Raw genomic sequence first — 22,835 nt, 5'->3', positions numbered from 1 at the left:
TATGCAGGCCAGTCAGGTTCATCCACACCAGACTCTGTCATCCATGTCTTTATGGACCTTGCTTTGTGCACTGGTGCACAGTCATGTTGGAAGAGGAAGGGCCCAGCTCCAAACTGTTCCCACAAAGTTGGGAGCATGGGATTTTCCAAAATGTCTTGGTATGCTGAAGCATTCACAGTTCCTTTCACTGGAACTAAGGGGCCAAGCCCAGCTCCTGAAAAACGACCCCACACCATAATCCCCCCTCCACCAAACTTTACACTTGGCACAGTGCAGTCCAACAAGTATCGTTCTTCTGGCAACCACCAAACCCAGACCCGTCCGTCAGATTGCCAGATGGAGAAGCGCGATTCATCACTCCAGAGAACACGCCTCCACTGCTCTAGAGTCCAGTGGCGGCGTGCTTTACACCACTGCATCCGGCGCTTTGCATTGCACTTGGTGATGTATGGCTTGGATGCAGCTGCTCGGCCATGGAAACCCATTCCATGAAGCTCTCTGTGCACTGTTCTTGAGCTAATCTGAAGGCCACATGAAGTTTGGAGGTCTGTAGCGATTGACTTTGCAGAAAGTTGGCGACCTCTTCACACTATGCGCCTCAGCATCCACTGACCCCGCTCCGTCAGTTTACGTCGCCTACCACTTCGTGGCTGAGTTGCTGTCGTTCCCAAACACTTCCTGTTTCTTATAATACAGCTGACAGTTGACTGTGGAATATTTAGGAGCGAGGAAATTTCACGACTGGATTTGTTGCACAGGTGGCATCCTATCACAGTTCCACGCTGGAATTCACTGAGCTCCTGAGAGCGACCCATTCTTTCACAAATGTTTGTTTGTAAAAGCAGTCTGCATGCCTAGGTGCTTGATTTTATACACCTGTGGCCATGGAAGTGATTGGAACACCTGATTCTGATTTTTTTGATGGGTGAGCCAATACTTTTGGCAATATAGTGTATATTATAGATCCCAGTGTGGAGTTGAAGCACACTTTGGATCACATAATACTCATTAAACAACTTGCTGCAAAAATGTTGCTTGTGTGGACAAGTATTTACATGTTTCCCTTTTCTCTTATTTACTTAAAATACAGGACACAAAAGGAAATGACATCCAGACAGACATGCAGAAGTGCACCATGGGCATTTATGTCATCAGCAAGGACAATGGAGATCCTGGACATTCTGATGACATTGGAATTTTTTTTTAAGGAGTTATCTCCCTGGACAGTTATCATCTTGGATCTGAAGCCCAGGCCTGTGCAGTGATGCATGGAGTGATCTACGAACTGAACCTGGCCTACCCCAAAGAACTGAGACACTACTATGAACTGAACCAGGCCTACCCCAAAGAACTGAGACACTACTGCGAACTGAACCAAGCCTACCCCAAAGAACTGAGACACTACTGCGAACTGAACCAAGCCTACCCCAAAGAACTGAGCCACTACTACGAACTGAACCAGGTCTAACCCAAAGAACTGAGACACTACCACGAACTGAACCAGGCCTACCCCAAAGAACTGAGACATTACTACGAACTGAACCAAGCCTACCCCAAAGAACTGAGACACTACTACGAACTGAACCAGGCCTACCCCAAAGAACTGAGACACTACTACAAACTGAACCAGGCCTACCCCAAAGAACTGAGACACTACTACGAACTGAACCTGGCCTACCCCAAAGAACTGAGACACTACTACGAACTGAATCAGGCCTACCCCAAAGAACTGAGACACTACTACGAACTAAACCTGGCCCACCCCAAAGAACTGAGACATTACTATGAATTCATTCCAAAAGGACTCATGCAGATGGATGAGGAAAAGCTCTTCCAGGGTCCTTGGTTTAAACAACAAACTCAGTGTTGGACGGTAGGAATTCTTCAGCCACACTTGTAATGACATGATATGGTTATTTGTTTATTCTGTTATTTGTGATAGTGATTTTTTTCTCCTGGTAATGTTCTTACCAGTAATTGAAGGTATAGGTGTATTTTGTTGGAAGGGAAGGGTAACCATGACTTTGCATGTCACAGGGATAGAGCTAGTCTGCTGCCTACACAAATATGTCACAAATGTGTTCATATTGTTCATTCCATCCTCATGGTTATGTTTACGATTATGGTTGACAGAATCTGAACAGCAGGTTTCTGCTTTCTCATGTTTTATCTCTTTAGTAGATGCTTTTAAAAGATAAGGGTTAAAGTTAAAACAAGTATTATGCACTTTGCATTTTACAGGTCTTATAAGCCATGTTATACATGTTGAGAGCAAAAGTTGCCTCATGTCTATCAGGTTGTCTTGCTTAATGGTCAGTTACAGAATCAGAGCATTTTTTTAAACTAACATATTGATATATCTGTTAAAGTGTTTGTTATCTCTGCACTTAGTATTTACATGTGCTCAAATATGAAATGATTCTTAGGTCATTTGACTGCTCTGATATGAGATGTTGAGAATTGATATCTTATTAAAGTTGGATGCCTAAACAGATATTGTGGATCTGTGTAGTGTATGATGCTCAGTATTAAAATGTTTTAAAAGTTGAACTAATTATAGCTAAAACATTTAATTAGAATCAACTGAAATAAATAGTTTTGTTTTAAACAATTTAATTGGTTTGAGAGGGCACAAAAAAATTGAAAAAGTAAACAATTTATTTAAGTACATTCAAAATTGGTTTAATTGGACTTACTAAGGAAATTTAAGTGAAATGTACTCAAAGTTATTGAGGTAAAATTACTAATATTATTTATTTGAATTTACTTAAAAATGATTAGTTGAATCAACATAAATATTAAATCTAGCTTCAGATAAAATTATTTTGTGCAAAAACTTGACGAAACAAAATTACGTTTGTTCAACAAAACATTTTTTTCAGTGCACGATAAACAAACCATTTGTTTATAAACAGAGCCAATAGGTAACTCAGGCATCTTCAGAATTTTGTCGCGACATGCATTGTGGGAAGCGGAGGTTCATGCAGCTGCCTGGCAGCAGCAGCAGCACAACCATATGATATTATATGGCTGTAACAAACAGCTGAATATATATAATTTATATGGCTGCGGAAACAGCTGAAACGCAGAAACAGCTGAAGGGAAGCGGAGCAAGTGGAGCTCCACCTGGCAGCGGCAGCTGCAACAAGCATGACATGGAAAAGGCCGATTTTTTTTCTGTTCTTCATTTTTTTACTTCCAAAACAGAAATCGGATGGCTGTGACATACACGGACCTGCAAGGGCAGATTTTTGTGATCTTTTAAAGCTACAGAGAGTGGGTCACCTTCACAGTTTGCCATTTTCTGCTGCCATGTTCCAAAACTAAACCACCCTCCTTTTCTTTCTCCTAGTTTATAGTGATAAGGTATTTACCTACTATGTACATCCTTCTGTGAAGTTTATGTTAGAGTCTATTTCACAGTGGGATCTGTGTAGAAGACTCAGGACAGATGTTCGTAAAAATGTCTACTGTTCATTCACATCCTGCTCCCAACACAACACAGACTCTGGGGTTAGGCAATGTCTACCAAACTGACGTGACAGTGATTTCAGTGAAAATCAAAATGGACCTAAGAGAAACTCCACCCTACATTAAGGTGGTACCAGCGAGACACTTTAAGTTAAGCCACATATTCCTTCTGTTAAAGTGAAAAGGAACTGAGAAATAGCTCTAAACTTTTGGAACACACAGCCCAAGTTAAGCATCATATCATCAACATTTTCTTAAGAACTTAAAAAAAAAAAAGGAACATCAACAAAAAAGGAAAGAAAGGAGCCAGAAAAGGGTATCAAGGAAGGGAAAGAGCAAAAGTAGGAAAGAAAAGCATAAGTGAGACAACAAAGGAGGCAGTGTGTGGCGATCATGGGATTCAGTCACCATCTGAGATGAATAAAGACTGGAATAACAATAAAAGTCAGAAGGCGCTACCTCCCCGCCTATTCCTTTCCTGCTCACTCTTACAACTCCCCTCCCCCACAAAACACACATTCAACACTACTAACTGCAAGCAGTTAGGATTGGGCCCTTGTGCCCCCATGTACCTGTGGTTCATGGTTGAAGAGTTTTTAATTGCGGGAATAAAGGCGTCTTGGGGGCCAACATGGTTGAGGATGTAGCAAAACTGAGTTAAATTTGACTTCCGTTGTCCATTATGGGGCACTACAGGGCAGCCACAAGGGACACGACCCATCACTGTTTATCATGTGAAGAACAACCTGAGTACATTTCATGTCAAAATCAAATGACATTCACATCACAAATATGATTTCCTGTTGCCAGTAGGTGGACCTATAAGTCATGCTCAATATTGTCATGTTACTATGTTCAGCTTTTATTCTACATGTGAAATTTGATATATTTCATGACATACAACAGAGTTATGACAATTCCCAGCTTTATAATGAGATAACAGTTGTCATTGCGCCACCGAGGGCATATCGTGTCACGTAAAGTTAACAACTTGAACTCGTTGTATCATCAACATGTGAAAGGTTTTCTGACAAAATCTGAAATAGACATGTTCAGCCTGCTAGGAAGAATAAAGAAAAAGGTCTATATCTATCTATCTATCTATCTATCTATCTATCTATCTATCTATCTATCTACATATATATATATATATATATATATATATATATATATATATATATATATATATATATTTCCTGTTACAATTAAGTGGTGCTAAAAGTAACATTCAAGATTTTCAGGTCATTACATTTAGTGCAGGACTCTTATTGTACGTGTCAACTTTGATGGAGATTGGAAGAAAAATTGTACAGTTATAATGATTTGTTTCATGGCAAGACATCAATCTTTGCCACCTCACTCCAAACAGAAAAAAAATCACAATCACCCACCACCTCCGTAACATGGAATCTTTAAAAGGTCTGGACTTGACTGACCAAATTTCAAGCAGATTGAATTAAATCTCTAGGAGGAGTTTGTTAAAATAGAAAGTCAGGGAATCACCAAAAATGTCTAAAAAAGCGAAATAGCTGAGTTCCCATTTGTCTGACATTATCGATCCCGGGACATTTTTGTAGATCCCAGTGTGATACACATGTTTACCAAATTTGTTGCAACACTTACAATAAAATCAAAAGTAATCCTTTAAAGTGCTGACACTAGATGTAAATGCTGGGGTTTGGGGGTTAAGTGTACACAGTTTCTCTCTGATCTGAGATCTTGCAAAAACTTCACAACAAAAATCTTTCACTCAGTCTGTTACTGTTTGCCAGGAAGTGCATGTCAGTTTGTACTAGACTTGCACCAATTATAATTTTTTAGGTTAATCCCAATTTCCGATTTTCAGGGTACTTGGATGGCCAATACTGGTTTTGGCCAATTCCGATGTCATTTTTTCCAAACACAACACACAATACATTGCAACATAACTTTCCCATTAGAACATTTATTTTAAAAACAGATGAAAATTGTGCAGAAGGTGCCCTGTTTTCTGTATGAAAACAGGTGCACTGATTGAAACTCCTGGTTTTTAGTGAGTCCCGTATCGTACCAGCAGCTGAAAATTATCATATTTGAAGGAAAATTATCATATACAACCAATTTTTTTTCTGATGTGGCTCAGACCATCTGCTTTAGTAAAATATTATCATAAACCATACATATTACATGCAGCAACCCAGTTTTACTTTTAAATGATCTAACAGAACCCTTGAAAAAAAGCAAGCGTCTTTACATATGTGGAGCACAGGATGAACCCCTGCACTGAATGGGCCAGAACACCATTTATAAATTGAATCAAAGTCCTGCCTCACAAATAGAGAGACACATGAGAGGATGAATAAAAACAAATGCAGCACTATGCAAAGGATCCGTATCCTATTTGTGTTTGGTAATTAATTAATTTAGTCGCGTAATGAAGGGGTCAAATTATCATACATTATGGGATTTCTGGAATTATTGATCATACATCATACAGAAGGTAAAATTATTGCAGGGCCCTCAAGTTTTGAACTGAGTTCAGAGTGAGATTTTGGTAGTAGGGGTGGAGTTTTGTTGGGGTGGGGACGGGGGTCTGATCCGATAAATGACACAAGAAGTCATACAAATAAAAACATTTATTTAATTCAGCATTTCTTTGTGCAAGTGTGTGTGTGTGTGTGTTTGTGTGTGTGTGTCTGAGAGAGAGAGAGAGATCAATGTGAAGCGTGAAGTTGCAGCAGGAATATCTAAACCTTACCCAGATACAGCAATGCTACTTTTTGATTGGCTGTTTGGTAGCTATAGTCTTTTTATTTGATTAGCTGGTGTGTGGCAGGCGCCTTCTGAACTCTATGGGAAATCCACTTGATTGGTATTCGTTCCACTGTTATAAAAAATAGCGGTGCAACTTGGTGGATGGGTTGAAATGTTTGTGTCTCATGCCCAATGCGTGAGACTTGAGAGCCCTGATCATTGTACTAATACAATCATTATAGTAGGTCTGGCCGGGCCTGGTTCTGGGGGGGGGGGGGTAGCCAGGAGTGAGCAATGCCCCCTTAAACTAATGTCCTGGCCCCTCAAATGAAATTTTCTGAAGGTAGTGAAAAGGAAGATGAGGTGCACAATACCTGGAGACTAAAAGGAATTAGTAAAGAGTCTTAAGTTTCACTTTCACTTTGTACGGTTGTGTGGTGTGCACTTACTCAGTGTGAGGTACATACGGCACAAAACACACACACACACCGCTCATCACCGGATCCGTCAGCGACATGTGCCCCCTGCACATTCCTGACTGCCGCCTCATATATGGAATATATCTGGAACCAGCCCCAGGTCTGGCTATTCGGCGTGGCAAGAATTTGACCTGTGCTCAAAATTGGTCAGTTTCAGACTGACCAGTCCGTTGCAGGTCATGGCCAATCATGTGAAAATCGGCCAATTTCCGAGCATGGCCAATTAATCGGTGCAAGTCTAGTTTTTAATGTGGAGGGCTGACACTGAAGTAAATTGAGTGTGTTTTGTGAGCGAATGTGAAGAAAGACCAAAAAGTACTGAAATGAATCAAGAGAGAACTTTGCATAAAAGCACTAGGAGTGATGCTTTTCAGGATATTCCTTAAGATTATAAAAATAACACCCCAGAATAAATTTGATTTATGGTCTCATGGACTTCTTCAGGTATGTAATTAAAAGATGTACTTTGTTTGTGGTTGTTTTTTTTGTGTAGTTTAATACTAAGGAGAGAGAGCATAAGATTATGCATGCATATACAGTGGATGATGAGATGGGTATTGGCGGTGTCTGTCCCTCCCCAGTAGTTCTAAATATGAGCAAATTAAATGAGGTGCATAAATAATGGACTATTTCCAACAGGTAAATTATAAAATGTATTTAATTTCTAAGTTGAATTAAGCAAATCTGAGAACTGGAATCACAGACTTACCCATGGGTTCCAGGACAAATTGGTCTTGTGTAACGGCAAGAGGAGACTGGACCCCCACAGTCAGCTTAGAGGACTGCAAGACACAACTGGCTTTCACCTTCACCTAAGAGATAGATAAGGAGATTAGAGAATAGGCATGAGACAAGAGGAAGAGAAAGAAATCAAAAAGTAAGATATGAAAAGACATTCAACATTTGACCAAAGCTTACCTTCACAGTTACTGAGGGAACTTGGAGACCATTGATATCCTGAATCAGAGCTTGCTGTAGACAGACAATAAAATATGGATCATTATTACATGAATTATTGAGTAATTTCATTTGAAGATATGTTTGAATATGATTTGTTTACCGATGGGCTGTCCATGTTGGAGGACACAGAAACTGTAACAGTCAAGTCCTCCTCAGTCTCAGCTTTAGGCAGGATGTCTGCAAGAACACGTGAGTACTTTTATTCAAATGTTAGTTTTACCAGTGCTATGTACTATTCATCAGTGAATATTTCACACATTCACACATACAGCCCCTAACTGTATATTTATGTGCTTATTGCACATTGCCAAAGCATTATTACCCAACAATAACACCACCACCACCACCACCACCACTACTACTACTACTACTACTACTACTAAAAAAAAAAATAATAATAATAACAATAATAATAATAACTAATACCAGTCCCTGATGCTGTTAATGTTACGGTATGCTCAGTATAAGTCATACTTTATTCACTGAAATAATTATTTGTGGTGGACTGGTATTTTCCCCTGATATCTGGGGCATTTTTGACAAATCATTTATTTGATTTTTAGCATCTGTTTTCTCAGTCTTTGCTCAGTAAAACAGAGGAGGAAGGTCATCGGTATAATAAAGACTTCACCTTCACCTCTGTATCTACAAGGGGAGGCAAGGAGGAACACGATTTTTAAACTGAATAGCATGTTAATTTCTATAAAGTTAGACTTAAGCTACAACCTTGATTGAAGACCTTCTCTGTGGGGGAAGCATTCAGATTTCTTTAACAACACAAATACACTGATTTAATCAGATCATAAGTTTGGCCCTCTTTGCCTAAACAAGCACATATCTGCATCTTATTGTTTTGTAATCTTAACTTCTGTTCTGGAGTAGTACAATTATTTTACACTATTATCTTTTACATTCCACAACATTAATCAGCTCACCTTGCTTGGTGAAAAAATGCCCAAAAACTTGGAGGAAGAGAAACTGTTCTTTATCACAAGTGAAACTGTGACCTGATCCTAAATTTGTGAAGTGTTAATTTTACAGACTAATGACGTGATAACTGTCATTCACTGTTTGGTAAGAATTTCTGTGGTGTATAATTAACAGAATGAGGCTGTATTTATTCTATCTGACAAACAAAACAGTATGAAAGCTCTAGACTCATTCCTTACACAAAGAAATTCCTCCTGATTCTTGGAATCTTTTGATTATGTTGTGCATGTTGTATGACCTGTTGCCACATTAATAATTCACCTAATTATTTGCAAGACGAAGGTTGGAGAATTGGCCTGTGACTGAATGGTTGCCAGTTCAATTGCCTGGACCAGCAGAGAAATTGTTGGCTGATGTACCCTTGAGCAAAGCACTTAACCCTCAATTTGCTCTCCAGGCGCCTGGCACTGCAGTGTGTTGTGTGTTCCTGCATGTTCAGCAAGAGATGGGTTACATCCAGAAATGGGTGTTGCATGTATACTGACAAATAAAGCTTCTAATTTCTTATTCAGCCATTTGTTGCCCCCACCCCTACTTTTTGGAGACGCGTTGCCACCATGAAACAATTACCTTGTTTTTTTATCTTAAAATAGCATATTGTCTTATTTTGATATTTGATAGTTTTCTGTGTATAAGTGTATTGTTACCATGTCAATATAAATTATTACATAGTCATTTTAGAAATGTAACTAACTATGTGTAAACAAAATGCAGCTCATAGCAGTATTAGTTGCCCTATAACAGCTATTGAGATGAGGTACCAAGTCTTCCAGCTAACTCGTATAATTGAAGACAAGTTTGAGACTCTTTCTGCCATGCTGTGTGTAGTTCTGATACCGTATTTATGACTGGATCCTCATTACTTCCAGCAGTGTCCTACCTTGAGTTCTGGAAGCTTCTCTGATGATTTTCTGTAGCTTCTTCATTTCAGCATCTACCTGCTCATAGTCAGCTTCCCTGGCATCCACTTTGGGCATGGAGAAGAAGGACGGGTCTGTGCCCATGTAGGAACATAATAGGTGACCATCGGAACTCAGAGTCACCACCAATCCCTTCAAATCCCTTTGCAAAGAGAAGAATAGAAAAAGGTTACTACCCAAATATTTAATATGCTTAACAACAAAAAATAGTGCAAATTTTATATATCAAATGTTTATATATGTTTTAACAGGGTGGGCTTCTAAGTCTTTGCAGATGTGCTGTAGTTCCAGTCCAGTGAGACAGACACACACACACACACACACACACAAAACAGACTTATTTCCATTACTTGTGTGGACGTAAATTAATTTCCTGGAGACTTAGACTACCTTAAGCATAAGGACTACTCATCCTACTGTAACTCTGACCCAGAACTTCCCTCAAAAATTTAATGAGTTACATTGTGCGCTCAGCATTTTGGTCCCTCCAAGTTATTGAACTCTACACACCCTAAATAAGTTTGTAGTGTTGGTACGCACAAATATAGAAACACACATGCAGCATAGTGAGTTCATGTCTACAGAGGCATAATGATGTGACTGCTATGTCCCACCATCAATAGCTACAGAAAAGCACACATGTTCATAAATAAAATAGCTTAAAATATTTGAACCCTTCAGAGGAGGTATTAGCAACTATGTAAGGAGTCTACCAAAGCTATTAAGTAGCTAGAAAGCTTTAAGTTAACATTGCTCTGTTGTTTAGTATGACAATGTGCCGCAATGAAGTCCTGTATATTGTACAAAATAAAAAGTTCTCAAAAGACCTCATTGACACATGTGTATTTGTATGCATGTTACTTTCCAACAATTACCATGCCAAAGGACTGAACAAGATGATTATCAAGTGCTTTAAAACAACACAGCCTCAAACTAAACCAAACAGCCATCCAGACTCATATCTGTAACATCTTAAACATGCATACATACACATACACACACAAACACAAACAAAGTAACTAACCGCATCATTTTTCACCCATGTTTGTCTTTTGCATTGTAATTCTACCAAATTGAGGTTTGATTGTCTGCTGTGATTGGCCAGCAGGAAGGCACTGTCAGATTATTTCCCAACAAAAGTAACAGTAGATTTCACAAGCTGATAAACCAAACACACCCACTGATTGTGTGTATAGAGTAAATGGTAAACGGACATGCATTCCCATACCATAAGCACCATACAACATGTCAAATTCAAAGAGTGAAACATTCACTAGGGGTAACTTGGTGTTCAGTCTCTTGCTCAAGGAGTGACATCTGGTTAGGTGTTGACTAACCTTCCAGTCTGTGGACAACCCACTGTACCCCCAGAGACACAGCCACCAAAAAGTAGTGCCTTGAAAATCGTAATTTGCACTGATGCAAAACAAACATTAAAAATCTATTGTCAAGATTAACTAAAGAGGTGTAACACAAAGTTAGCACTGGAAAGTCATGTAGTTACTTTTGCACCTGGCTAAATTGCCTATTTGGGAGGGGAGAATGTAAATGGGTCACACAACATGATCTACAATGATTCACTACTAATTACATAATTGTTTAACACCAAAAAAAGCATGTCTTAACCCATTTGCACCTGCTGTGACTGTGGTTGTTCAATACAGAGGATGAACTTAGGCGATAGAAGAGAGAGTTTTTGACAGAGCTGATTGACTGCATTACACAAAAATCCACATTTTCACCTGTATGAAAAGTTGCCAAATTTGACGTGAAAGTTGTTTCAAATGTTTTTCCTGACTGTGTAGATGATTAAAAAAGTATGAAATGTTTCCTTTGTATAACTGACAATAAAAATCAATTCTCTATCCACCATATACAATAAATTTATCAGCCACCCAGGTTTAACAACAAAGTGTAAAGATGGCAGGTCTCCTTGGCATCATGTGCTGTGCCATCTTCTTTGAAATCTTTCTGTGGAGGAGACCTTTCTTTTCCTGTAGTTGTCACTTATTGTTCACAATAGTTATTAAGATATGCCTTTGCAAATCATAGTTTAGGTTACAGTCATCTACCAACACCTCCAGCTCTACTGCAGAAAACTCCTCCATCAGTTGCCTCTCCTTGGTTTGTGATGCTTTTTCCTTGCAATAACTCTAAATTTGTGTTTGTCAAATTACTTTAACACAGTGGTTCCCAACCTTTTTTGGCTTGTGACCCCATTTTAACATCACAAATTTCTGGCAACCCCAGATATTCAAAACAGACATTTTTTTGCTAAAAATTAATTTGTAATAGTTGGCTATACTGTGTTGCAAATAAATATTAATTTTGCACAACATTTAGTCTATATAATGTACGGTATATTATTCTGGACTGAAGCAGAAAAGCCAGGTGTAGATTACTGCACAAAGTGCCTTTTATTTTCCTTGGTCAGGATATGTACAGTCAGTCCAGCTTGGATTTACAAGGCTGCAAATTAATACTGAACAAACAAGAACTCAAACTATGAATTATGAAAGAGCTGCAGCATCTTAAACCGGCCACAATGAACATTTGAAAGATAAACAGTACCACAGTGTTTAAGTTTCAGCTTCAGAGTTTGTCATGTTTTTTATGTACTGTGATTGTCTCTCTCAACTCACCATATATTTTTCATTCGTAAGATTTTTTTTATCAGTTACTAGAAATTCCAGGCAACCCCATTTGATTTCCAGGCAAATGCAAACACTTATCTTAAATAATGTATGGCTAATGACGTTCGTTTTGTCTTCTGTTTATGTAAATACACTATTTTCTTTTGTTCAGACAAGGTACAGTTTTTAGATGCTACCTGCTTGACAGTTTCGACAGTATACCTTGTCTGAACAAAAGAAAATAGTATACTTATTTAAATAATGTATTTTTAATAAATAAATTGTCATTACTTTGTAGGACCTTTGTTTTCATTTTGACATGAGTGTTTTTTTTGTTTTATAAATTCTTGTAAAAAAAAAAATAGATAAATAAAAAAACAAAATTATATTAACCATTTTTCAATTTTTCAGCAAAATAAAAGGGGGAAACAGGGGACTAAATTAATTTAGTTGACTTTTCTAACATTTGGTAGCTGAGAGCCAGAAGAGCTCAGAGAAACATATTGTGCTCCAGTTTTATTCTAGTTCTGAGTTCAGCCCATTTCAGACTGTTGCAGACCCTGCACTCTTGGTCTATCAAATTTCCTGCAATATTATGACACAGTGTGGAGTTGCTACACCTCTGCTGGTGAGTATCAACAGTCAGTCACCGCTGGTTTTGGTGCTGTGTAATACACTATTTTTATGGAATGGTGTCAACACAAGGAAAACAGCATTAACAAAAGCTACTCATGTCAGGGTCTGGTCTTTTCACCTCACCAAAACAAATTTTTCTCCATACAGAGACTCTCCTTATCCTCCTCTGCTACATGTCCCTTTGATGCAGCGAGCTCAGTGTAAAAAGGCTGAGAAGACTGTATAACTTTCTATATTCAACCTCAGTGTTGTCAAAGTTACTATTGATATCCATACATTTTTTATCTAGCTTTGTTACACTGAATTTTTGCTGTGAAATTAAAACTTAGAAAAAAATGCCCCCAGTTGTCACTTAAGTGTTTTTATACACACAAAACATTATGTGTTTTAAAATCCACTTACTAGACCACAGGTGTCAAACATACGGGCCAAAACCAGCCGGCCAAAGGGTCCAATCTGGCCCGTGGGCTGAATTTATTAAATGCAAAAATTTTACTGAAATATTAACAATCAAGGATATCAAAATCATTTTTGCTCAGGGGTCACATACAGACCAATTTGATCTCAAGTGGGTTGGACCAATAAAATACTATCATAATAACCTATAAATAATGACAACTGCAATTTTTTCTCTTTGTTTTAGTGTAAAATACTTAAATTACAGGAAAATATTTACATTGAAAAACTATCCTTTTACCAAAAATGTGAATAACCTGAACAAATATGAAAAACCTGCAATGTCTTAAGAGAAGTAAGAGCAACTTTAACAATATTCTGTCTGTTACTAAATCTTTTGTGTATTTGTAGATCCACGAGATAATATTGGGCTGTACGTGGCCCCTGAACAAAAATTAGTTTGACACCCTCGCACTAGACCATTTTACAACATATCAAAGATCTGTCAGTCTGCAAGTTGCACCTCAAAGTATGGTGGAATAAATTTACATTCAAGATTAGTTTCTTTTTGTGTGAATCGGTAACACACAACTTGTATACAACTTGTATAAAAGTTTTGATCCAGACACTGAAGACTAGAGCTGCAACCGACTAATCGACTCAAATGATCCAAAAAATCATTCAACCACAATTCTCCTGAATCAAAGCTGTTTCCTTCATTTCTCTGCTGTTAAACATTGGTTCCACTGTTGTATTTCACACGGACGCTTGTGACACACAAAGAAGCTTCAATTCAGGAAAACTGCAATAGAATATCTCCCTTCAATCAATTTGAGTCAATTAATCGAATCGGGACTTTTTGCATTGACTTCAAGCACCTAGTCGATTAATCGGCTGCAGCTCTACTGAAGACATTGTCATGTGCCAAATTGGCAGCTTCCCTCAATCCTAGTACACACTGTTAGAAGCCGTAATAAAACAGAAATAACATTAAATCAGTTGTTAAGGTATATTTTCTGTTAACAATCATGCAATATAATGCAATGCATGTAAATCAGTAAATTGCTCTAATGTGATGCTAACACATGGCTGGTGTGACAGAAAATAATACAAATTAAAGCCGCAAGCGGCATCTAAAGGCCCTCGCCACGGGCACGTCCAGTAGAAGTATGTCCATCGTTCAGCAGGTGGCACTCTAGCACCAAATTTCAATGTCTTCTGATGAATGGGTGTAGGCCTGGGAGATCGACAACTGATTCAAATTTGAGGCAAATCTTTGTTTGTATGTCCGAACTAAAGAAAGTTTTGTATAAGTAAATCTGTAGGGGGCGCTATGCAGCTAAAAATAAATTTCTACCATTGAATGGGTGTAGGTTTGCGAGATGTACCACTGAGTCAAATTTGAGCTAAATCAGTGTTCGTATGTCCGAATTAATGCAATTTTCGTGAAGGCAAATTATTAGGGGGCGCTAATGAGCGAAGTGGCAATTTCTTTTGATAAATTGGTGTAGGCCTGGGAGACTGAACACTGATTCAAATTTGAGCCAAATTGGTATTCGTATGTGTAACGTGAAGTAATTTTCGTAAAGGTAAAATTGTAGGGGGCGCTATGGCACCGAATTTCAAATATTTCGGATAAATGGGTGTAGGACTGAGAGATAGACGTCTGAGTCAAATTTGAGCCAAATCGGTGTTCGTATGTCCGAACTGAAGAAATTTTAATTAAAAAATATTAAAAATTTTTGTAGGGGGTGCTGTAGTGCAAAATTTCAGTTTCTTTTGACAAATAGGTGTAGGCCGGGGAGACAGATGTCTGAGTCAAATTTGAGCCAAATTGGTGCTCGTATGTCCGAACTGATTTCATTTTTGTAAATGTACATTTGTAGGGGGCGCTATAGTGCAAAATTTCAATTTCTTTTAATAAATGGGTGTAGGCCTGGGAGATGGACGTCTGAGTCAAATTTCAGCCAAATCGGTGTTCGTATGTCTGAGCTGAAGCAATTTTTGTAATGGTAAATTCACGAAGAAACTTTGCAAAGTTTGCGACGTCGTCACACAAAAATGGTGACACCTATCCAAAAAATTCGGCTAACTTTTGATGCCCCACTTCTCTAGATACTGTACACCGATTTTGAGCTCATTCGGCCAAACGGCCAAGGAGGAGATAGTTAAAATACGACGTCAGCGAAAACGCTGACTCAGCATTTTGGAAATGTCAATCCAATATGGCCGACTAAGGGTTGGTTTTGGGGCGTGGCCATAATAATATTTTTTGTTTGTCTCCTCATGATGAATCTGTGTACTGATTTTCGTGGCTCTACAACAAACTTTACGTTGGACGTGCTCCCATTGGCGTAATGCATTTCCACTTTTCAAGGGGGCGCTGCGGCAACATTTCTTTACCAACATCTACGAAATCTACGAAACCTATATGTAAATTCAATTTCTCGCACTTCTGAATTTTGGGCAAAATTTGGTGAGTTTTCATAAATGTTCAGGGGGTCAAATTTGAGCTCAAAGAGCAGGAGAAGAAAAATAAATTTTAAAAAAATAAATAAATACATAAAAATAATAAGAATCTGAGCAAGAACAATATAGCCGTTTCTATGGCAACCACATATTTGGCCATATGTTAAAGCTCTCGAGCTCCCCCATATGTCTGTGGGGTCAGATGTCACGTGTCGTGCACTTACACCCACATGACTGACCCCGAGTGGGCGTGTCCCATTGACTCCCATTCATTCTGAGCAGGTGTAAATATGTGACTTGTGCACATGTCATGTACATCGTCGGAAAGGTCTCAGTGCCGTGAATGTGAATATGTGTGAGAGTGGCGACAGTGGCGAAAGGCGACCACGTCACTGGCGATTTCGTCCCCATGCGCCCACTGCAGACTCAATAGGCCCTGCGCCGGCTTTACTCGGCTCGGGCCTAAAAATAAGAAATATTTCCAGACAAGAGAAATTAAGTATATACAGTAAGTGAGAGTGAATCACTTTGGACACAGCCGTACAATATGAAATATAATACTGAAAGAGATGATAGTGAAACCAGATGTTGTGTTGTTGAGTGTTTTACTCACGGAAAGCTAGCAACACGAACAGCAACCGGCACAAATGATAGCTGGGCTGCCCACTTCAGAGTTACATCCTGGTAAACGAGCAGCATGTTGGTGTGGTTACATAACAACAGGTTGGTTGTGCCATCTGTGACTAAAAGAGACAATACAGACACAGCAAATTAGCTAAGAAAAAAAAAAAAAGAAATCTTAGGAAATTAAGGACTTAGAAAATTACTTTAGGAAGGTGACAATATGTTGATTAACTCTACACATATTTGGTTAATCAGATTGTATTGGAACTTGGTAATTCAATTTATTGCTGTGTTGCTGTAATAATAAATCCTTTAAAAAATACAATGGAACCTGCTGACAGAATAAAAAAAGGTCTTCTCCTGCTGTTCCTAGGTATGTTTATGGACGTCCTTCTACACTTTGAAAAGAATAACAAGAGAGAGACTAAAACAGTGATTAACTATCAGTGACAAATGGGACATATTCAGCGGACCAAAGCTCCTCCTCTGACCCAAAGTATATCCGTAAACTAAAAAGAGTAAGGAGGACAAAACCAGTTCCAGTATTAAAGGAGCTTAATCCTTAAGCATGAGATAAAAAAAATAAATTAATTAATCATTTACTGCCTGCAAATGCAAATATGTAGATTTAACCTTCATTCTCCATCATCTGTAGCCAACACAACCTGCTACAAGCCCAGCAATCAGGAAATGGCACAACAGTTTGGTCTAAGCATGAATAACAGTTGATATCAAACATTAACATAATAAATGACAAATTTCTATTTCTTTGAAGTTTAACCTTGCTAACTTGTATTTAATGCCAAATTGTACTTTTGGTTTAAATACAAACTGAAGTGGTTTAAAAGTTTTCTTTGTTTTCAGAACACAGTAGAAAATTCAAAACAAATAGTAAACAGATTTGCACTCATATAGCATCTTTCTACCTTTAGGGTACTCAAAGTCCTTTACACTATGTCACATTCACCTATGCACACAATCAATGAACACCAGCGAAACAGTCAGGGAGCCCCTTGGGGTTCAGTGTCTTGCTCAAGGACACTGACATCTGGACAGGGGGTCAGTAATTGAACTACCAACCTTCCAGTTAGTGACAACCCACTCTACGAACTGAGCCACAGCCAATTTTAAAAACCTTTTTTCAACATCAGAATATTCTGAAGTAAAGTTAAGCAAAACTTGACCACGAGACTGTGTGTGAAAAATTCTATGTGAATAATCATAATTATTTCCATCCAAATATACTATAATAATCTCCGAGTAAATTATCACAATATTATATGCTGCATCACTCACTGAAACATTTTAATCACTGCAGTAATTAGCCAATGGAAGGCTCTCATCTGTTTGGTTAGTTAAAACCAGGTGAAGGACTTTTTTTGGCCAGACAGCGTTTAACATCACAGTATAATTTTAAATGTAAACATCTTTATGTAGTTTTACTTTTTTACAGTAAATTAAATTAGTAAAGTAAATTTGGACTTGTCATTATTTGTAGGTTATTAATATTATTATGGTATTTCCCCACAGTCCAACCCACTTGAGATCGAAATGTGCTGTATGTGGCCATTGAACTAATATGATTTTCACACCCTTGACTGTTAATGTCTCAGTGCAGTTTTTGCATTTCACAAATTCGTCCCACAGGCCAGATTGAACCATTTGGCGAGACATTTTTAGCCGTATGTTTTCCTCCCCTGCCTTAAACCACTTTGAGAATCTTTGGGATTTACTGGAGAAGACTTTACACAGCAATCCAACTGTCCCGTCAATACAAGATCTTAGCAAGGTAAGTCTGGACGTAAATTAATGTTGTGACAGAAATAAATGCCATGGTGAATGCATCCTGTAATCAAAGCCAAAGATAGCCCAGTGAAATATTGTGTGCAGTACTTTCTTTTGTACAGGTAGTGTATAAAATGAGCATCATGATTATTATTATCATTTCATTGCCCTATACTAATTTGGTCTATCTATGATCACTGTGAAAATGCAATAGCGACTATTCAACAGCTCTTGTTTACCTGAGCAGTAGGGCAGGAAACAGCTGGGATTAAACTCCAGCTTCCTCATGAAGCGTATTTGGCCGTTGTCACGGACACAGTACAGGTTTCTCTCACCCAGAACAAAAATAGAGGAGGAGGAGTGGGAGAAGGAGGAAATAGAGATATCTAGTGCCTGTTCTCCTAGGACTAATATCCAGTCAGCCTTAAAAAGAAAACAAATAGACATACATGTTAGTTAAAATATTTGTGAAAGATTCATTTCAGGTGAAGCTGTAGTTAGAATCACAGAGTTGAGTCTTCAGGTAAGTAGGACACATCTTTTACCCAGTAGTTAAGTGTTATCCATTAAAAATTCAGTGATTTTGAGATATCAGTTGAGGAAGGAGCAGTAAATGTCACAGTTATGTCTAATTCTTTACATATTCTGGGTATTTGATGTCTATTTTTCACAGAGGGATAAATGACAAAATACAAAGAGAAATAAAGAAAAAAAGATATGCAACAACAGCCCCTTGTTGAATTTGAGCCCCTTGAAAAAACGTGCAAAAAAATAAAAGCTTTTTATTTACTTTTGTAATAAATGAATGACTCCTGGAAAAAAATATTTGCTTAGTATTTTAGTGAAAAGTTCAATGTAAGACTACGGGACCCAAAAAAATTAGCTTTTTTGAGCCAGCACCCAGTCTGCTGAGAGACCTACAGTATATAATATGTGTGACTTGAAACTGCTGAAGACAGAATGACTAAAGAAATTGGGACTTCACATAGTAAATTACCGTTGGTCCAACTTCTCAACCCTAATGTGCAGTAACCCCAGTTTAATTTTGCCGAAGCATCAGCACAAAACACAATGTTAGAATCCATAAAAACTTTGGTTTGATTCCATCAACAGTAAAAGTGTTAATGAGGAGGTAATGCAAGTAACTCAAAAACCCACCACTTCAGATGTCAGACTGCAGTAAGTTTGATTTTAAGTAAACACCAATAATATGAGAAGAGTAAATCATTTCCAGTTTATTGTGAAAATAGGGTGGGACACATTAGTCCAACAGCAGACTTAAGTGTGAGCTAAGACTCATGACTGGTATGTTGTATACCAGACCCCTCCAGTTAAAAAACCAGGGCATCCCACAATACATGAGCAAATGAATGTCCATCAGTCCTGGTTTCATCTACAGCCTGTCGGTCCATGGGAGCGGATCTCTCCTTCACTGTGGTTTTCCCCGAGGTTTCTCTTTTCCCACTGGGTTTTTTGGAGTTTTTCCTTGCCGAGAAGGAGGGTCTAAGGATGGGAGATGCCCTCGACATTAATCCATTTGCTTCACTGATTGTTTATTTGACTGTTGCTTATTTTCATATTCAACAAATTCTGTAAAGCCCTGTGAGGCAACCTTGTTGCGATATTGGGCTCTTCCAATAAAATGGAATTGAACTGAATACCACTAACTGGCTGATTGTGGTCAACATGTATTTATTGAATGTAGAGCTAGATGTAAATACAAAATGTCAATAATGACCTAATCAAGAAAAACTGTAGAACATTGCCCCCTAGTGTTTTATCCAAGCCATTTTTTTAATAGAATTTTCAATATGCAGTTCTTGTGCAACACATAAGTGCAGTGTTGTCTGTAAAATATTAATCAGAAGAAGACAAAGAAGGAGAAGGAAGAGGAGGAGAATTTTAGAAGAGTTTTGGTTTAATTTGGGTCCCACTCACCGTTAATCTTTTGCCTCCAGTCCTCAGGGGCAGGTCAGGGCCTGGTCTGGTCTCTGCCTCTGTGGCTACAGCCAGAGTCTCATACCTGAGACAGAGTCAGACAAACCACAACTTACACAAACATGCTGTAATTTATCAGTATGGTCTCACAGCAATGGTTGACTTTTTCTTTTTTTTTTTAATGTGAAACAAGACAAAGCAAGACTAGTAGACTACTAGACTAACAAGGCTAGTTTGCATTGTTCAGGACAAAAGGATTGCACTGGTTGAGCTTTTCTAGCACATACTTGACCATGGTGAAGAGTGTGACCAGGAAACTGTACACTGTGTAAAGTTTTTCAGTTTCTGTTATTATTTTTGGGATTCTACAAAGCAAGACCTTAGATATCCGGTATAGTCTGTTCAAAGGCAGTGGGACAGCACACCATGCAGAAAGCCCAACACGCACACTCACTACAGTTTCAAATGGCTGTGATTAAGAACATACTTGCACAAATTAGGAAAAGATTTGAAAATCACAGAAGACTGATGTTTGTTGGATTGTTGGATTCCAAGTACTTTGAAAAATTCAAACAGAACTTTCCAAAGGCAGCGCTCCACACTTAGATGGGAGGTATAGTGCACAGTTTGACCTGAACAAACTGAAAAAACAACAACTGAACAAACAAGAAAAGATGAATTTAAAGTCATGTATGACTTTCACAGTAAGTGTGAATTAATCTGCTGCTTTTTCTGAGGAGGACTGGAGCTGCAGACGGTATAACAGAACTTTTGGCACTTACATGCCTAATCCTAACAATCCCAGTGTCTACAGCCTGTGTGGACAGAACTGTTTTTGACTCAAATGAATAAAAACCTATTCAAGGCACACAACTGTACAAAAAAGGCTTCTTTCTTATTTGGCATCTCTCTGTCTCTAATTACAATGGATTTCTGAATCAATTGCAAAAAGGACAACTACATATGAATGTTATTGAGAGTTTTGTTAGAAAAAACAGATGCATGGACTTTATAAGTGACGGGTGACTGCTTTACTACTTGAGCATCCTTTGTGTCCTCTCCACTATCAGTGGAAAGGGCAGAAGAGGAAGCCACCACAGAGTCCACATCACACTCTCCTTCCAAGGATGTGAATGCTTCACTTTCCTGTATCTCACTGGGAGACTACATGATTTCATTCTGAACCTGTGCCACAAAGAATTGCCTCTTCATCTAGCTCCTTGGTTGTCACAGGAATGAAATGACCAGACAGCCAAGCTCCAAACAGTTGACAAGACACTAGCTACATGCATAAAGTCACAAACTGTTTTTGTTTTCTCCACAGTGACCTCGATGAAGCACAGTAAAACAAGGGGGGTCATGTTTTTACTTACTTGAAAGAGTGCCCACATGGCTGTCTATGACAGTTTACTAAAGTAACTTTGCCAGACATTAAAAGTTTTACAATAAGATCAAGCTACAGTCAGTCAGTCTAATTCAGACACATGAAACAGCAAGCACACACACATTTTGTTAAAGGCCTACTAAGCTCAATAACACAAGCACAAAAACTAATGAAATAACAAGCATTTTATGCATAGGCCTTTAAAGGGGAGATGTCTTATTGTAGTGGTTAACAGTAAAAATGACACATTTCACTATTTTTCTCAAAAATGAAACTGTAACATTACTGAATGCATGATCATATTTTTAGTGTCTTTGACATTAAAAAATGTGGTTTTAACAGGACTTAACAGGACATTTTTGTCCTCAAATGACTTAAGAAAGTTTAAAATCTAATTTTTTTAATATCACACTACACAAAAACTAATAATGCACCAAAGTCAATATTTTGGCTAATCTTTGACATATCCAAGACTGATTAAAAAAAAAAAAAAAAACGCCCCCCCCAACATTTGTTATGGGGAAAATAATTCATTTTTGGTGTTATGACATACAAAATATTAGCATCATATAATCAAACTTAAAATCCTGATAATTATTCAATGGTTGATTTTCAATATATTAATAATATCTAACAATATCTGAATTGGGATCAGGACTGAAGTTGAAGTTGATCAAAAGATTTAACCCAAAAAAGTAGAAAGCAATATTAATCTATATTATTTTTATACCAGTGTTTGGAAGTGGACATTTTTGTCCTTAAAGACTCAGGAGGGTAGTAAATTTAAATCTGATGACACACAAAAACTAATAATGCATCAAAGTCAACATTTTGGCTAATCTTACTAGTACTTGCTAATCCACGTTTTGACAGTCCAAGTTCAGTTTGCTGTGCATCAATTGCATCCATGTGTCTCCCCCTACTCCCCCCCCTTCTCCCCTCTCCCCCAGTCTCTCACTCTCTCTCACTCTTTTTTCTCTTCCTTTACCCTCTCTCTTTAATCCCAACTGGTCAAAGCAGATGGCCATCCTCCAGGAGTAAGGGTCTGCTCGAGGTTTCTGCCTGTTAAAAGGACGTTTTTTCTCCTCACCGTCACCAGTCACAAGTGTTTGCTCCTAGAGGATTCTGTTGGGTTTCTGTAAATTGGCTTGAGATCTTGTTCAACCTTTACATGTTGCCCCTGGGCCAGTTAATACACAGTAATAACGTGTCCTGCCATAACTATGCAGACGACACTCAGATTTACACCTCGCTGACAGCAGGTGAACATGGGCCTGTGGACTCACTCTGTGACTGCCTCCAACAGATCACTGTGTGGATGCAAAACAACTTTCTCCAGCTAAATTCAGACAAGACTGAAGTCATTGTCTTTGGCCCACAAAAACCCAGAGAAAGTGTCATCAGTCATCTGGAATCT

At 38.3% G+C, this 22,835-nt stretch overlaps 1 protein-coding gene across 5 annotated transcripts in view; it reads right to left on the bottom strand.

Annotated features, from left to right (window-relative positions):
• The window catches only part of bbs9 (Bardet-Biedl syndrome 9), a 194,973-nt gene that overhangs the window by 149,232 nt on the left and 22,906 nt on the right, over nucleotides 1-22,835 (bottom strand). For all 5 annotated transcript variants that reach the window (XM_030158122.1, XM_030158119.1, XM_030158123.1 and 2 more), the window contains 7 exons: nucleotides 20,035-20,119; nucleotides 18,336-18,519; nucleotides 16,301-16,430; nucleotides 9,514-9,695; nucleotides 7,744-7,820; nucleotides 7,602-7,655; nucleotides 7,393-7,495 (listed from right to left, as the gene is read on the bottom strand). In XM_030158122.1, the coding sequence (XP_030013982.1) occupies nucleotides 7,393-7,495; nucleotides 7,602-7,655; nucleotides 7,744-7,820; nucleotides 9,514-9,695; nucleotides 16,301-16,430; nucleotides 18,336-18,519; nucleotides 20,035-20,119 (815 nt within the window). The remainder of the gene's footprint in view (nucleotides 1-7,392; nucleotides 7,496-7,601; nucleotides 7,656-7,743; nucleotides 7,821-9,513; nucleotides 9,696-16,300; nucleotides 16,431-18,335; nucleotides 18,520-20,034; nucleotides 20,120-22,835) is intronic.

The sequence above is a fragment of the Sphaeramia orbicularis genome, chromosome 16 (assembly GCF_902148855.1).
Source record: "Sphaeramia orbicularis chromosome 16, fSphaOr1.1, whole genome shotgun sequence".
NCBI lineage: Eukaryota > Metazoa > Chordata > Actinopteri > Kurtiformes > Apogonidae > Sphaeramia > Sphaeramia orbicularis.
The sequence above is the reverse complement of the archived record's forward strand: the minus strand, read 5'-3'. Positions and strand labels throughout refer to the sequence as shown.